General features: G+C 44.8%; 1 protein-coding gene across 1 annotated transcript; it reads right to left on the bottom strand.

The window, feature by feature from the left end:
* Positions 1–57: 57 nt before the first annotated feature.
* On the bottom strand, positions 58–16,283 carry LOC103362015 (brefeldin A-inhibited guanine nucleotide-exchange protein 2-like). The gene is made up of 16 exons (XM_008288260.1): positions 15,956–16,283; positions 12,388–12,418; positions 10,526–10,649; positions 8,998–9,144; positions 7,261–7,440; positions 5,302–5,611; positions 5,027–5,155; positions 4,012–4,139; positions 3,343–3,476; positions 2,677–2,911; positions 2,478–2,577; positions 1,011–1,150; positions 820–928; positions 546–735; positions 355–466; positions 58–267 (listed from the first exon to the last, which is right to left on the bottom strand). The coding sequence occupies exons 1-16, from the start codon at positions 16,137–16,139 to the stop codon at positions 58–60; spliced, it is 2,463 nt and encodes an 820-aa protein (XP_008286482.1). The 5' UTR covers positions 16,140–16,283.
* Positions 16,284–16,711: the final 428 nt, after the last annotated feature.

The following is a 16,711-nucleotide window of genomic DNA, read 5'->3' as shown; positions in this document are numbered from 1 at the left end:
GTCAAGCACAAACACTTCTCTCTAAATCCCACATAAAGTAGCAGGACATTGCGGATCTTACCCCTGGTTGCACTCCAGGTACCGAGCAGCAAACTTCTCCATCAGCCTGTCGATCTTCTGGGCCTCCCCCGGCAGCCTGAAGCCCTCCAGAAACGCTCGGAGCGCAGACACAAAGTCCCGTCCGCAAAAGTCCAGATGGTCCACGTAGCAGTACATCACCTCTTTGTTGAACTTGATGTTCTCGCCCAGGAACTCGCCCACCTGCGTCTGCGGGTGCACAGGTAAAGCAGTTGCAGGGTTACAAACCTGACTGAGCGGGTTCGACGCATGCTTCAGGTTTGTGCTGTTCCTCACCGTGTCCAGTCGGTCCTCTTGGTGGAGGAACTGGGCGATGTCCTCGGCTGTGGAGCCCAACATGCCCTGGTCCTGCAGGTACTGGATGCCGCGCTTCGGCTTCTTGTTGAAGCTGCAGAGAGAACGAAAAGACAAACGTTTGCTCATCGATCCTAAATTAATCCTAAAACGACTGAGAAAAAGGCGCTCACAGTTCGATGCCGTGCTCGATGATGTCCTTCTGCTGCTTGATGACCTCGTACTGCTCCGGATGGTCGGCCTGCGACGTGGCCACGCTGGAGGAGACGGTGGAGTCCAGCGAGCTGATGCTGTCCCGACGTCCGGCCAGCTGCTCAGGAAGCTTCAGCTCTCCTGCCTCGCTGTCGGACGGATGCTCCTGACCTGCACACAAAACATTCACATATTAAGTTCATGTTTAGACTCCTCAGCCTCCCGTGCATCACTCACACATCCACGGAAACTCACCGAGGTTCGCCTGAAGGTTCGGGTTGACGTACATGTCTTTGCTCCACTCCACCATACATTTAAGGATGGACACCAGACACTCCAAACCCTTTTTACGAAGGCTCAGCTCCTGCAGGTATCACACAAAATCATTTTAGTGAAGGATTTAAAATATAAACCTTAAATGTGAGGACTCTGGTGTGGTGTTTAACCTGCAGAGGAGTCATGCCCAGCTCCTGGCCACTCCGGCCCTGAGCGATCTTCGACAGGTCGTTGACGAGACGCTCAAAAATGTTGGCGGCATTTAAGTCACAGTCGTAGTTCACGTAGATGTCGACCACGCACTGAGCATCTGGAGGGAGGAAACCCAGAGGAGATCAAAAACTGCTCAATGTGATTGTAAAAAAAACAACTTTATTCGTAAAATGTGGTGATAACATATTGCTGGCTCATGTGATCAGTTTCACTTTTATCAAATCCAAAAAACACGAGGGAACGAAATTCATTACCCAGGTCCAGCAGCAAACAGAACAACATTGTGCAGTAAATATTTAAGATGGATATAAGATAAATATTTAATTAAACAACCTGGCAACCTACAATAAATCAGTAATTACAATAATAACTTGTTTTGCAGCAAAATCACATCCACACTCAGAGTTTTTCTTCTTAAAAATTTAAAGGCAATCCAAATTCTAAGTTGTTTTTTTTACCAGATCCTGAACATCCTGAACTTATTTCAAGATTCAGGAGTTTTATTTGTCACATGCTCATACAGTGACTGTTCCACGAGGCCGTGTAATAGCAATAAGATTATTTCACAGAGCTTGTGCTACATGCATTCATGCCAGTCAGTTGAGTGACTGCAGTGTGGTAACACGATGGGATGATGTTCCCCCGTCCAACTTACACCAACATGTCAATTTTATCAATTCAGTTTTATTTATATAGATAAATTCACAACATGTGTCATCTCACAGCGCTTGCACAGCATTTACAAACTCCCTTTTTTTAAAAATGTAAAATGTTTAAACATCTATTTACTGGCTATCTTTCACTAATTGTGTCTCTCAGCATCTGCTAGAATACAGCATCAGCTCCGTTCTCTCATGTGACGCTACCAGACGTCACATCTTTGATCAGTAGAGGCAGAAAAAAACTGAAACAGGGTGACCTACATCTGCAGCTTAGTCGTAGGAAGATGTACGAAGGTACTTCAAAAAGCTCTCCGACTCTCAGAAACATGGGACATAACTCCTGTTTTGGGGTATAACTGTACACTACAAAGCCTGATGTCGATGTCTGTTAATATATTACAAAGCAAACGATGGAAACACACCAGCTCTTCACCAACAAGTGGCATGTGTCGGCAAAGTGAAGGATTGTTCATGACTGACTTCTTGCAAAACGGGTCAAACCACGACTAGAGACCACAATGCATCACAGCTGCTGAACTAAAAGATGCAATTAAACAATAAAGGAGAGCAAAGCTGTGATAAATGCATCCGTCCACACAGCATCAGGCGGCAGAAGCAGCTGCATGTAGCTTTAGACGGGACAGTGAAGCTTGAACATCAGTGCATTTAATAAAATAAAGCAACAATCTTTATGCTGTGATGTTTTCTGGGGAAGTCGAGAGCTTTCTGACGTACCCCCGTGTAGCATCAGTGAACGTGTACCTGCACAGATGCGTGTTAGTGTCTGAATGACCATCCACTTGTGCTCGAAGGAGCTGGTCGACGTCTCCAGGATGGTCAGAAAAATCTCCCGGAAAAACACCTGGAGGCAAAGAAGGACGAGGCAGAAGATAAAAGGTCAGCGTTTTAAACATAGCATAGCTGTTGGGTGTAAAGGTCGCTGCTACTCTGGGGTTTCTACCTCAATCTGCATCTTCAGGTGGACCTTAAAGTGGGAGAGCAGGGTGAGGAAGATGGCCAGGGAGAGCTCGAACACCTCGGGCACAGACGAGACGCCGTTCTTGGACAACGCCACGCACAGATACTGTTTGATGGCGTTGACGAACATCTCGTGCGTGCGGAACACCGGGCCGGCGCCCTGCAGCACCGACAGCAGCAGCTGCAGAGAGACGATCTTGGACCGCAACTCATGAGACCTGCGAGGCGAGAGGAATTATCAGATCAGGCTCGGGCGAGAAATTCCCCGTCTATGAATTGTGACGTACAGTTGGCTCAGAGCGGGATAATGGTTATTATTCAGCATCTCATGAAGGGCAGACTGTCTTCTTTGTGAGCTTCTTCCTGGGTTCGGTTTACTCAGGCCTATTCACGCTAACTGGCCCGGGGTCTAATGTTACGGTAACCAGAGATGACAGGGCCACACCGGGATGGAAAAGGGCAAGTTAATCTGAAGACTGAGATGAAGCACTAGGCCAAAGGTAGATACTCCTTTTCTGCGAACAATAGCATGAGGATACCAAATAAAAGACGAGATAACCATCCAGAAAATGATTTTAGGTCGAGGTGTGGATTATTATGGTTATGATTGAATCCTTAATTTGATGAACTAGGATGACGAAACACTCACTTTGGGTCAGGAGGTCCATCGGCAAGAGGCTTCATGGAGAGTTTGCACAGAGAGCGGAACACCAGGAAGGCGTCTTTCTGCAGGATGTGAGAGAAGCGGGCGGCGTTGTGAGGTCCCTGCAGCGCTTCAGCATCCTGACGCACAAGGAAAAGGAAATCAGACCCACTCTATACAACATAAAAAGGCAAAGTGACTTCTTGAAACTGTCACAACACTTCCAGGTTCCCAGCGGAGCTCCAGAGTCACTATTTTCTGCTCAACAGGTTCATTAATGTTAATGATAGAGACTTCATTTAGAGCACAAAGCTACAACGAGCAACAAGAAGCAATAAAATTCAAAGCATAAAATGTGGCATGAAATCATTGCAAACACAAGAATAGCATCAGAAAATGAGTCTGATTCAGTCACTCTCACTGAGTCACAACATTCTTCCATTTACTTTTTTTTTTGTATTTTTGCTGATCGGGACTATTTAACAACAGCTCATATGATATTCTTCACCGTTACATGACTTTGCTGCTGTCATTTCAAAAGTCCGATACGTGTTTATAAATCAAACTGACAGTTTATTGGCTGTAAATAATGAAGCACGAACGCTTTCAGGTCGACTTCAGAGGAGGCTCGGCACACTGCGGATGAATAAGTAATGCCGCCACCGCTCTGCTCACCAGCATGTCGGTGGAGGAAACAGAAGAACGATCCTCGATGATGCCGTTCATCTGCTGACCTTCTGTCCGGACCCGAGGAGGAACCACATCCGTCTGCTCTGGAACCGGGTGAACCGGGAGATCGCGTCCTGGAACGGAGGCCAGAGGGGAAGTTTTCAGGTCGTGATGGTGAAACAGGGATCGTCTTTTTTTTGTGTTGATTTTCACAATCAAGAAAGGCAGATGACCGATATTTGGAACTGATACACAAAACATATTAACAGCAACATTCAACATTGATATTATTTTTGTTCACTTTTAATCCCCACTAAGCTTAATTTCTTATTCTTCTGCAGACGTTGTTTCTGGGTAATCCGTGACTGCCTTCTAATTTAGCCACTAGTCATTAGCGTAGCTTTAGCTACCGTGACAGCAGCTAATTTCCTGATTTGTAGCTGCGCTTCTTGTTCAGTTTTTACAGCTTGTGTCTCTGCTAGAGGGTCGTGTCTGTCAGTTAGAGAAGAGTTTTAAGTTAATGTCACTTTAGAAAGATGCTACCATGCTCCAGACAGCGTTAGCTACAGGCAAAGAGGTACAGAAAATCTATTAGCGATAGCATTAGCCGAGCACCGTCTGCAAAGTAAGTTGTAGCGGCACTGAAACCAATATGTGACTCATGAGGGTGTTTTCTGTGTAATAGGGAAAGTGAGCACGCTCGTGGAAGACCTCAGGGTTTATTAGACCTTCAACATCATCATCTGCTGCCTCGCCTTCCAAACACAGCTCTGCTAATGTGCTCATCTGTCTCTCTGTGTAAACAACGGCTTCCAGTGATTGGCTGTTACTTGTGACATGTGACCAATCAGGGACCACAGAGTGATGACAGACAGAGGGGAGGCTGCATCAGAGCCAGAATGGTTTCAATGATTGGAAAAATACCAAATATCGGCTCTGATAACCATATTGTGGAAAACATGATAAACAACAACGATGCCGACATCTGTATCAACGTTTAGGAGAGGCGAAAGGTTCCGACCTGTTCCACTGTTGGTCTGTTGTTCTCCTTCAGTCGCTGCAGGGTTTGAGCTGTTTTCTGGTTGGTCCACCTCTTCGGCCTCCTGAGCTTCTGTAGGAGACGTTTCTGCAGCATCTTCGAAAACTGAATCTGAGTTAAACAAACACCAAAAACTATGAAGAGCCATAAACATCAATGAAGCTGTTACACTGTGGAGTCCACGTTTACACCTCCAGGTGTTGTTCAGGCTTTAATCGAGCTAGAACTTAAAATCTAAGCTAAAAGCCAACACGTACCTCTAGATGGTGTGACCTGTTCGGCTCCTCCGTTCATCGGAGCGCTGTCGCCTTCGGGTTCTCCGTTGATGGAGGGCGTTTCCGACGCGTGGTCCTGCTCTGAGTCCGGGGCCGGTGGCGGCGGGGGGGTGGAGCTGGAGGTGTTGGTGAGGTCTGGGGTGCTGGCTGCCGGGGATGGGGAGCTCTGGGGCTCCGGGGTGGGGGTCCGGTCGGACCGAGGGGAACCAGACCTCCGGCCGCCCGGGACCGGAGACGGGTTCTGCTGTGGCAGACGGAGCCGGTCCTTCTCCTGCTCCTGAGCCTCCAGAGCCTGTGGAGGCGGCAGAGGGACGTTTAAATACAAACCCAGAGGAAAATAAGTCTTAACCTTGATTTCTGAAGCTCAACTAAAACAGAAATTAAAGATTTTTCTCATAAATTAAAGAGTTTGTTAACCCAAATATTTCAGAAATCTGCAGTAATTAGCTCGATTATTCTCTTTTCAACAATGATGCTGCGCTATATTTAGTTAGCAGATGGTTGTCACTACTTAGAATTAAATGTTTTGCTATAAATACAGTAAATACAAGTACAGCTTAAACAACTAGCTGGCTGATGGAAACTTAACTGTCAACTATTTTGATCATTCATTCTTCATGTAGAAATACCCAGCTGGAACTTGAACGCGTTAATTTCGATTAATTAATTACAGAAAAAAATAATGCGTAAAAAAAACGCATTTGATCGCACCTTTTTTTTAGTTCCCTAATTTCTGGCGCATCGCTGGTGCAGTAACACTCCAGCCAGTAGGTGGCGCTAACGCAACTACAGTTGGTTTACCAGCTGCGAAGAAGATGCACCGAGCGACGTCAGCGTACAAGAAAGTTTGGTTTTGCTTTTTGGGTTTTTTTAAGTTATTTTTTTGGCCTTTGTGCCTTTATTGGATAGCGCAGTCAGAGAGAGACAGGAAAGTAGGGGAGAAGAATGGGGGGAGGACATGTGGGAAAGGGTTATGAGCGGGATTCGAACTCATGACCTCCACATTGGGACTGTAGCCCTACACATAGGATACCAGCTCAACCAGGTGAGCTACAGCGGCGTCCCACAAGAAATTTTTAACGGTGATGGTAGACAAGACGCGTTGTTGGGCTTGTTGGACAGGAAGTTATTTTTTTTTTGTTTTTCTTTTTAACTTCTTGATGGCAGTTTGGATAAGAGCACGGTGGTGTGCAAACTGTGCAACAATAAGAGAAAAAGTCTGAGAATGCTGAATCTAATCGCTCTAATCGCACGTTGAGTTTGGAGTGGAGTAGACGGACGAAAACTGCAGATAAATACAGATGAAAAATAAACACTTCTGTTGTTTAAGTATGTAAGACATCCAATATCTTGTGTAACACTTTTTAAATCTTTTATTTCTTACCTTTTATATATTTATCCTTTTATTATCTTTTATGTTTTTACTGAGCAATTTTGCACTTTATTTTCTTTTACTGGTTGTAATTCTTTTGATCTGAGCTCTCCTACATGGTTGTACACTGTAACGTGATAATAAAGTGCATTCTGACTCTGATTGACGTTTACGTCTGTTCATTGATTCAGTCGTCAACCAACATTTATTTGACTTTGCTTATGGTGTCAAATATTGTTGTTTGATAAAAATGCGATTAACTACTTAGATATTTTTTTTAATCAAGTCCTTCCACTAAAAAAACACCAAACATTTCATGGTTCCAGCTTCTCACAATGACAGAATTTGCCTTTTTTCCAGTTTATTTATGATAATTTTCTACTGGACAGGTTTTAATTTACTCTGAAATATGCTGAAGAAATAAATCGTTAATTGATTTAAATGTACTTCAGGGCTGTCCCTTGTCCCTTCAGGACTAATCTAATTTAAAACCAGAGTGAAGAGAAAGTCGTAATTTCCCCATGTTTGGCTAAAACGGCTGTGACGTGCTGTGAGGGCGTTAAACTGACGGCCTGGTTCTCCATGCGCGTGAAGATGACGTTGAGCATCTGCGTGAGCGTGGCCTTGGCGGTGGTCTGGTTGATGAGGTTGCGGCTGGCCAGGTAGATGTTGTAGCAGGTCCTGACGGTCAGCAGCACCGTGCCCTCGTGGATCTCGATGTGAGGCGAGGTCACCGCCGTCAGCAGCGCCTGGACGGAGACAAGAGGAAGTCACGACTTATCGCGCAGGACGTCTGCTGTCAAACCAGCTGCTGCTGCTGCTGCTGCTGCTGAGTCACCGCTCGACTTCCCTCCATCGCGTCAAAGCCACAGATGTGCCGCTATCACACTCATTTACCGCATCTGGGGCGCATCATTCAACAAGTTATTGAAACAATATCTGCAAGGCTGCTTCCCTGAAGTGGCATTTCATGTGCAAACCAGCTTTTATGAATGACCTGCGCTGACATTCAAGCCTCCTTCAGCGGTGCCTGTAATCCAAACAGATGTTGATAAGCTGTCCTCTAAATCTTTTGTCAACAGTGATAAAACGTTGTGCCGCTTCAAGGAGAGACTTTGCCCTTTACAGCCGACCAGGATGTGTCTTCCATGAGCTACGGGCAACTTAAACAAGCACCAGTTGTTGATCACAGCGACTGCTTCAACACAAAGACGCTATCGAGGCTAAAAGGTGAATAAATGGAAGAACAAGTCTGAACTCTGAAGCCCCGGTGCTGCTGCTGCTGCTGCTGCTGCTGCCGGGTTTGAAATGTACAATTTTAAATAATAATTCAGAGCCAGAAACTGTAGAAAATGTTCATTTACTGATGAGCACTGAAGTCGTCACGTGTTTACTTTTGGTTTCGTAGCAAAAAATGAACCAAATCTAAGTTTGAAATGTGACATTTTATCAAAATCACTTTATTCTAAACGTCTCATTTAAAAACCTGCCAAAAAAAATATATTTACAAAAACCAGATGCTGTAAAAATGAAAAATTCTGCACTCCTTGCCGTAAACATGAAGCTATGAACAACTCATCTGTGAGCAACAGTCAGGAAAGAAAAATTCTGGGAGTTTTCGGCTGAACTGCAGCCAGTGTTCACACCAGGCAGATAGTATGGAAACAAAAATATATAATAATCTAAAGCCTGTAGATCCACGTTTTGATTCCAGGTTTTTCTCAATTTGTGTAAAATCAATAATTGGCAAAATTAAATTGTTGATTTTTTTTTATATAGAGAGAGAATTTATGGTATCACAACTTTGTTAAACTGCAAAAAATCTGTATGTTTTGAGTTCTCTTACTTCTAGTCTTGGTTGTATTGTTTCCTCAGAGCTGCTGGACTTTATATTGCAGTAAAAATTAACCAATGGGGCTGAGGTTCAGAGGGTTTAGGACTTACATGATCAATTCCATGAGGTAGATCCTTTTACACACAACCAAACATGACAATAACGCACCATTTAAATTTAGTAGAGCTCCAATGAAACCTATAAAAGAAGGAATTAAATCCAACTTTGCAGTTTTTCTGGACTAAAATTGAGAGATTAATTAACTTTTCCAATCAGATCCAGGGATAAATACAACTCCTTCTTATTATTTAACTCAAACTATCAGAAGCTTCCTCGGCTTTCACATAAAACGTAGAAACTCCAGTTTGGAGGTCTCAGCTCTGACAGTTCAGGTAAACAACAACAACAACAACAACGCCGACAGCTGGAGGATCTGACGGCGGCCAGATGTGAGGAGACCGGCCGGCGGTACCTTGATGATCTGGAGCTGGACTCCCTCGTCGGTCTGCGGACCCTGGAAGCAGTTGCAGATGGTTTCCACCAGCCGGTCGATCAGCCGCTTCCCCGGAGTTCTGCTGTCGGGGGCGTTTCCGGTGATGTGTCCGTACGCAATCAGCTTCTGCCGTGGAGAGACGAGGAACAGCTCAGAGGCAAGTCTGATGTACGGTTTAGTAGCTTTGTGTGTTATTCTGCATTCCTGCTCGCTTCAGGTTTATGAGAGCTCACGTGTGTTTGGTTTGGGGGAAAGAAAAGGTCATTTTTGAGTAACTACAGGTGGTTTGTGCAAAGCTGAGCAGGTGAGTGCACTTTAAATAAGTGGAGGAACTTACAACAGACAGTTTTTGTGTCAAAAATCAAAGCTGCAGCTCCCAAAACACTGAATCCTGCACGTCCATTAGTGCAAACTAAACATCCAACGTCACGTCCTTTCTGTCCAGCACTGTCAGGGCTGATGACTTTCAGTTTGTAGCACAGAATTTACAAAATTACAGGTCGTGTCCAAAGTCACTGAGATAAACTCGAGCTCAACAATTAATTCAAACCTAAACACAAAGTTTTCATAAAAGGCAAAACGTGTCACAACAAACCAAACGAAGCCTCGTGGAGCTACAACTTCACCCACAGATGATATTATTCTAAAGTAGAGGAACAGAAAAAAATAGAAAATAACATAATTGTTTTAATATTTGGTGCTGCAGGAAAAAAAAATCACTAAAACCATGACTCATATCTGTCACGACAATCTCTAAATTATAGATATTTTGCATGAATAATATCGTTCATCCTTGGAATAAACTGGGTGTAAAAACAGCCGAGGGCACCACTGCTATTGTAAATCAATCAAAATATAAACTGAACCTATGCTGCATCGTTCTGATCAAACTCACGCTGCTGTATTTGTGTAAATCATGATTAAAAACATCAGAATACAAAGAAAACGGTGATGAAACAAGTAGAATTAGTCGTATGAAAAGTTAAATAAGCACATGTTTATATGTGCAACATCAGTGCTGTCCTACTTCTGGATAAATCTGTGATATATTATCGATATTTGTAATATTGTTCATGGGCATCCAGAGGAATTTGGACAATCTGAATTCGTACTTATGTTTTTTTTCTGATATTTCCTAAATGTTTCCCCTTTGCTGCTCACATCGGGATTAATAAAGGTGTTTACTGTATCTCAAATAAACTGTATTAACAAGCCTGTCTGAGTGTGTGTGTGTGTGTGTGTGTGTGTGTGTGTGTGTGTGTGTGTGAAACGTGACGACAACCAGAGCAGACGTACTCGTGTAGCTGCTGGCGGACTAAAGAACGGAGTGTTTGTCAGGAATGTGGAGCCATTGTTCAGAAGGTGAGGAACAGGTGTAGCAGGATCTGAGCCTGGCGCCACCCTGCCACCTTCAGGCTACTCATGCCATCAGGGACAACACCTGCTGAGGAGGTTTGTTACCGGCAGCTCGTTAGTGTGTGAGTGTGTGTGTGTGGTGAGCATTAACCTGCAGACAGTCCAGCGAGGTGGAGACTATCCGGGGGGACTTGGACTGACAGGCCAGCTCGAAGGGCAGCACGTACTTGTCGGCCTCGATGTAGTTGGCTCTGGGCGGGACCACGGTGCCATCCCTGGAGGGTGGAGACGGAGGCAGACAGCTGAGAGCGGCCTTCTGTAAACACTGAGGCTGCAGATCCTCTGAGCGCCAATTAATCAAGAGCTAACATTTGAGTACGCATTAGGGATCAGCTGATGCCGATTAGTGGTGATCAAGAACAACGATAAATGATATGAACCCTTAGAGGTCCGCTGTCACGCCAGCAAGACGTCACGACAGAAAACCTAGCGATGCTGTCGACTTCACTCGAAGATGCAGACTTTAAACTCTCTCACAGGTTTTGTTTCATGTCGATAGACCACATAACACCAGAGACATGATGTTATGACCGAGCGTGAATAAAAAAACGTGTGTAAAATGTAAGATATGGGTGCAGGTGTCGCGTTTCTTTCAACATTTTCTGTCGCTTTACAAAACAAAAGTGAAGGAAAGTCTGTGGAAGTGCAGCTCCTCATTCTGGACACAAACTCTTTTCAGAAGTGGCATCGATAAAAACAGGAAGAACGCCTGCTTTGTACGTAGCTAAAAATGTTTAGTTTGATTTTATATCAAATTTACTGTGTTCAGATCTGCCGCCTATGATCACATTTTCAACGTCTAAAATGCTTCGTTAGGCGTGTTTGTGGTTGTTATTGTAATAAATGGTGTATTTTCAAATCGGATTTTAGATTTTTTGTGTGTTTTTTAGCCCAAAATGTTAATATAGTTTGTTAAAGTGAAACAATAAGAGTCAGATCTTGTCTGTGGAGATCCTCAGTCTTCCAGGTCGTGGTTTCTCTGGTAGATTAATCGTAGCAACTGGACTTGCTTGAGTTCCTTGAAGACGTTTCATCCAAGAGGCTTCATCAGTTCTGACTGACTGGTTGGGAGTTCCACACACTGATATGCTTAAGGAGTCACTGACACCTGAGTTTCAACTGGGGGTTTGTTGCTCCTCCCCCTCGTTTAAAAAGACCCTAACGAACCCCTTTGTGGCGGAGGGGGGGGGGGCTCTAACGAATCATAAACGAGGGGGAGGAGCAACAAACCCCAACTGAAACCGAAACTACGATTAATCTACCAGAATATGTGAAATGTGTTGAAATAAAGACACCGGCCTTGGGCACGGTGAACATGCTTCTATGTGGTTTATAAACACAAAACCTCTGAGGGTTAATGAGATGTTTAACCAGCAGAGAACCCGACATCATAACGAGGCTTCTTCGTTAATAAGTACGACTATAACTAAACATGTAGAACAGAAATAGGAGCGACTACGTTGGACTGAGATCGATCAGTTTGTCTCCTTTGTTCTCTATTGTGTTAATATTTCACTGTTCTATCACGTTAATTAGCCACTGAAGTCCAGATCTTATCGTTAATCATCGTCATCCAGATGCTGTTTCAGGCTGCATGCTAACGTAGCCGCTAGCGTAGCTTTAGCAGCTGTGAGAGAAGCTAACTTCCTGGTTTCTTGTTTTTGCTGCTTGAGAGACGGTTCTGGGACACAGAGTGACGACGGACGGAGAGAGGAGGCTGAACACACGTTACAGAATCAGAATATGGGCCACGATGATCAGCCAGGACGGTAATCGATCTGTCCTACGATATGTTTTCATCATGGACTCTGAACTCCTGAACCTTAATGAAGCTGTGAAGGCAGCAGCTACAGGTGGGTTACCTGAACGCTGCTGACTCATCAGGTCCATCCTCCACACAAGCAGAGGACACAAAATCTAGAAAAAAAAAAGACGTGTGCAGAGAATACTTACTTTTGCTTCTCCAGTTCCTCCTTGATTTCATCTGTAAGAAAAGGGAGACAGAGAGATGACGAGTTAACGACGTCCAGCTCAGAGCAGCGTGACGCCACATGGAGGAAACCGGGCCAAACTACACCGGACATGTTGGGTTTGTTGCATTTTAGTTGCCTGACAAGTGCATTTCTCTTCAAAGATTGTGTATTCTGATTATGTGCATTTAATTGAGTGCTCTGACTCAATTCATTCCCATTTGTTTGTCATTTTAAACCCACATCGATGCGTCCAAAGCTGCACACACACCTCCGACCTGCCCGGTGTGACGACACACGGTGTAATAATCCGTGTTTATCCGTGTGCAACCGACCACGTCAGCTTGATTCACGCACGGCGCCGGCAAACCGACGAGCTGCCACGTATCGCAGAGCTACAGGGAGGAAGCATCAACTTGTGCAACATTCACAAGAAATGTCTCAATCGCCGTTAGACTGACGGTGTGTTCTGAGGAACGAGCAGGCGTGTAAGTAGCACAGCTCACTTCCTGTCTTCATGGTGAATCAACCACAACTAGACAGGTGTCAATAATACTCTTATTGTTTAGTTACCTGGCTAATCTCTCTCTCCACTGTTTACCTCATAGATCAGAGCGTCAACGGATGAAAATATAAAGAACAACTTTGAAAAAATGTGGTGCTGGAAAAGTTCAACGTCAACGGAGGTCTAAATGTGTTTACAGGCAGACAGACAAAACGGGACACAGAACCAGCCTCCATTGGTTGAGCGACCGGTTGAGAAAAGCAGTGTTGTGTTCTGTCGGCATCATGAATAATGAGAGAGTGTCACCGTAGACCAGCACAGCGAGCAGACGAAGCTGCTCCAACTCACCGCCTGTGGACGTAAAGCCGGCCTACGTCCTGATAAAGCAGCATGACTTTTAATCTCTCATTAAAACAGAGAAAAAACCGACTAGTTGTATCTGATCGGTGCCCCTCCAGTTGTCTGGGAATCACAAGCTACCAGAGACACATCCGAGGGGGAACCACAGCCGTCCCACATCTGAAACTCATTCAAAACCCAAAGTCCAGTGAATGCAAGTGAAAGCACCACGAGACTGTAAGAGCTGAACGAGCAGCAGCCAGACGTCCGTCTCGTCCTTAAACATCTCAGAAAACACAAATGACACCGTTTGGATTTAATAATGGATCGACATGTTAAGTCAATGCTATTTATAAAGCCCATTTAAAACAACAGGGTTTGAACAAAAATGCTAAACAAGTAGAAGAAAGTAACCCATTAAGACATAAACACAACGACTAGGAAAACAAATCTGAATAAAAAACACAACAAAAGAGGAAATTAACAACTACAACAGAATAAAAGGTGGTCAACAGGTCAACAGCTGGATGTGTTGCTTCCAGCTGTTTAGGACTATTTCCTCTGAGTTTATTGAATGAATGCAGCATCAGACAGCATCGACATGAGCTTTTGAATAAATTCTTTCACCTATAGTTGGCAGCCCTGTCAATCAAGTCAAGTCAAGTCAATCTTTATTTCTAAAGCGCTTTTCATACAATAATGTCATTCAAAGTGCTTTACAGATTAAAATCACCTTAAATCAATAACTGATTAATCGATACCACAAGATACACATGCTAATGCTTTAGCTTTGATGGCAGTAAAATGCTGCTCAATCAGCGTGATCTGGCCCAGACAATCTGCCACTAGCTTGCTGCTATCGTAGCATACTCATGCTAGCGACCAGCGCTAACAGCCTAAAGGCAGCGTTATACTGTAGCAGCTAAGCTAGCAGCAGCCAGATGTGCGTCCCGTCCATGAACATCATAAAAGACAGTCTGCCTTTAAACGATGGAGGCACATGCCGCCTTAAAAGCGTTAACAGGAGCTGAAGTGGAGTTTGTTGCTTCCAGATGTTTGCAGGAGTCTTTCCTCTGAGTTTATTAAACATCTGCAGCAGCAGGATTCACATGAGCAAAGACAGAGAAGTGTGCGATGGGGTGCAAAGTCTGAATAAATTCCTTAATCAATAGTTGGCAGCCTTGTCAATCAATAACTGATCAGTCAATAACACAAGGTAGACATATTTGGCATGATTACATAAACTAATCAATACGTTTTCACTGCAGTCACGTGACAGATGTCGCGCTACCTACGTCACCAAACACGTGTTGATCATCTGCTGCTGTGTATTTATTAGCTAACGGTGCTAACAGCCTAAAAGCTCTGCTGGCAGCCATTAAACGCCACAAGTCATTTTCTCATGGTTGCACTGCACCAGCTGAACTCCCACAATGCACCTCCCCGGAACACAGACCTACGGTGTTAAACTCCACCTGGTGGCACAGCCAGGTACTGCAGCTAATCTACAGTATCATTTCTGACATTAACATATTTGTAATCAATTAACAATCCCTCAGAAGTGCATTTAAGCAACACTCAACACAAACTTCATTAATTTATTCTAATTACAAACCAGCCCGACATGGAGGCAGGATGAGTCAGGGTCTAACAGTTAATAACTTTTCTTCACCTCTGACAGGTTATCTGTCACAAAGCGTCACAGTTTACTTTCTTGATTATATTTTACTATAAAAATTTGTTCTGTTTTGCAATGTCAGAATATGTTTCTCGAGATTTTGCGGCTTCACAACAGCAGCTGTGGCATTAATGTGAGTATACAGAACAGAATACCTGCTAAATAACAACGATAGCACATTTTATTGTGCTATAATTGAGGTGTAGTTAAATATATGACAACACATGAACACAACTGTCACTTGTTATGTGGTTATTATTACTAAACCGTGGATGTCTGTCCCTAAACTCACTGCAGTCTGTCTCCTCCTGAGTATTTTAAATAAATGTCACCCTAATAACCAAACATTGACTGCAGCCCAATGAGTACATTAGAAACCAAAGTTTATCAGGATATGACAGAATCAGTGAAATTCACTTTGGCTTTTGGTGTTCTGAGGTTTTCTGTGTCCAGCCTGTCAGACGTCTGATCCGCACCAACAACACACCATGCACCTGTTTCATAGCTGTCACCCAGCAGGGAGGAGGGTCACACCGCCGCTGAAACACAATGAGCGGAGCGGCGTGTAACACTATCCGTGTTTGTGTTGAATGGAAAAGCTTCGGACGTCAGAGGATCCTGGAGGCGGACGGATTGTGTGTCTGGGTGCAGAGCAGGACGGGGCTGTCTGGCTGCCTCTCAGTGCTACGTACAACACACGGATTGGTCTGTTTGGCTAGCTAACCTAGCATCCACCAGCTAACGCCTGTTAGCTTGTTTACCTGCCGACGCTGACAGCATCAATAACAGGCTGATTAAAAAAAGCAGAATAAATATGAAGCTGTGAGTGATGTGAACACACGATCAGCCGCCCGTAGACGCCAACAGACGGCTGAACACACCGCGAAGGAGGCCACTGACAAGCTAAAGCTAGCTAGCCAGCTAGCTAGCAGTGTAGCTCCCTGATTGTGTGACCAGACAGACACGACAGAAACGTTCCCCTAAAGCACCGCATAAAACACGAGTGGATTCAGCGCAGAAAACACTCACCGAGCGCCACCTGGCAGGCTTTGCGCAGCTGGCTGTGCTGGCTCCTCTTCACCTCCTTATCAGAGAGGATTTTCTCCAGCGCCCTGGACAGAAACATGCTCTTGGTTTTGCTGTTTTCTGCCTTCTGCTGCTGTAGCCGCTGAAGCTGCTGCTGCTGCTGCTGTTGTTGTTGTTGTTGTTGCATCTCTCGGTTTGTTCCGCTGCTCTCTCAGGCCGACATGTCCGGCCCGGCCCTGCGGATGAGCAGGTGACAAGGAAAGCTAACCAAAGCCAGGCTATCGGTGTCCGTCCAGTAGAGCTGCTACCTCAGCTCAGCGCCGCCATGCCGGTTACACGTCACGTCACGTGATTCTCAGCTGTCTGGGCTGTGACTGCAGCCTCCCCCCGGGGGGCAGGTAGAGCCGGGGGTGGGGTGGGGTGGGGGGGCAGGTGGAGCCACACCTGGGCTCGGACCGCCTCACAGGTTACTGACGGAAAGATTTACATCGTTTAAAGCAAACATAGAGCGGGTTTTCCGGGTTACATGCACCGCCGAGGAGCTTTAGTCAAGCGAGCACCAGTGCGCCGTGTTCACCGCTGTCACAAATCAAGCGCTCCCAAAGAGAAGCGACACTTCCGGGTGTGTCCGGCAGGCGGCGCCAAAACACCACAATGTATTTAAATGAATCAATCATGTACAGACACACTGATACATTTACAACGTTCTCCTTTAATTCAATATCTATATATGTAACATAAATAAATAATAAATGTGTT

The sequence above is a fragment of the Stegastes partitus genome, unplaced genomic scaffold (assembly GCF_000690725.1).
Source record: "Stegastes partitus isolate 25-593 unplaced genomic scaffold, Stegastes_partitus-1.0.2 Scaffold549, whole genome shotgun sequence".
Classification (NCBI taxonomy): domain Eukaryota; kingdom Metazoa; phylum Chordata; class Actinopteri; family Pomacentridae; genus Stegastes; species Stegastes partitus.
This window is presented reverse-complemented; position numbering and strand designations above follow the sequence as displayed.